The 837-nt window shown below is 40.4% G+C and overlaps 1 protein-coding gene across 1 annotated transcript; it reads left to right on the top strand.

The window, feature by feature from the left end:
* The first annotated feature begins 8 nt into the window (after nucleotides 1-8).
* Nucleotides 9-466, top strand: LOC107682510 (chromodomain-helicase-DNA-binding protein 3-like). The gene is made up of 2 exons (XM_016478726.1): nucleotides 9-143; nucleotides 237-466. The coding sequence occupies exons 1-2, from the start codon at nucleotides 20-22 to the stop codon at nucleotides 464-466; spliced, it is 354 nt and encodes a 117-aa protein (XP_016334212.1). The 5' UTR covers nucleotides 9-19.
* Nucleotides 467-837: the final 371 nt, after the last annotated feature.

Genomic DNA, 837 nt, shown 5'->3' with positions numbered 1-837 from the left:
CAAGGTGGCCAAGAAGAAGATGATGTTGACTCACTTGGTTGTGCGTCCTGGATTGGGCTCAAAGACCGGTTCGATGTCCAAACAGGAGCTTGATGACATTCTCAAATTTGGTACAGAGGAGCTCTTCAAAGACGAGGCAGAAGGTGTGACTGGAGTTACAAACTGCTTTACTTTATACCAACACAGTTTCTCACCTAAAGAACCGACATTGAAACTGGTTGTGTTTATCTGTTAAGGAGAGAATAAAGAAGAGGACAGCAGCGTGATTCACTATGATGACAAAGCAGTCGACCGGCTGCTGGATCGTAACCAGGACGCCACAGATGACACGGAGATCCAGAGCATGAACGAGTATCTCAGCTCCTTCAAAGTGGCTCAGTATGTGGTCAAGGACGAGGAGGAAGCGGTGAGTGTCAGTAAAGAGCACTGGGGACTGCTGGACATGTGGGATAACAGCTGGCACTAGGACTGCACGAATCAGCAATTAAAGCAAAATCGTGATATGGCTTAGTGTTGCTTATAACGTGCTTTTTGGGAATGCCATATGTTCCAACCATCTTCAGAAATGTGAAATGAGAAGCACTTATAAACCTTGTGTTGTCAACAAAAGAGAAACTTTAAGGTCTCCTGCTGTTTTCTGCCAAAATAAAAGCTTGATGGTTTAATGCTCGAAAATGAAGACAGACAGAAATATTAGTATTGTAATTTTGCGATTACACTGTGGATTTTTCATTTTTAATATTTTGTCTTTTCATTTTACAGTGAAATATTACAATAGTAATATAATTTGGGTTTTAATGTAAAAAAAAAAATGAAGACAGCCATAAGTATTATTGT

This window comes from Sinocyclocheilus anshuiensis, unplaced genomic scaffold, assembly GCF_001515605.1.
Source record: "Sinocyclocheilus anshuiensis isolate Anshui unplaced genomic scaffold, SAMN03320099.WGS_v1.1 C32286514, whole genome shotgun sequence".
Taxonomy (NCBI): Eukaryota; Metazoa; Chordata; class Actinopteri; order Cypriniformes; family Cyprinidae; genus Sinocyclocheilus; species Sinocyclocheilus anshuiensis.
This window is presented reverse-complemented; position numbering and strand designations above follow the sequence as displayed.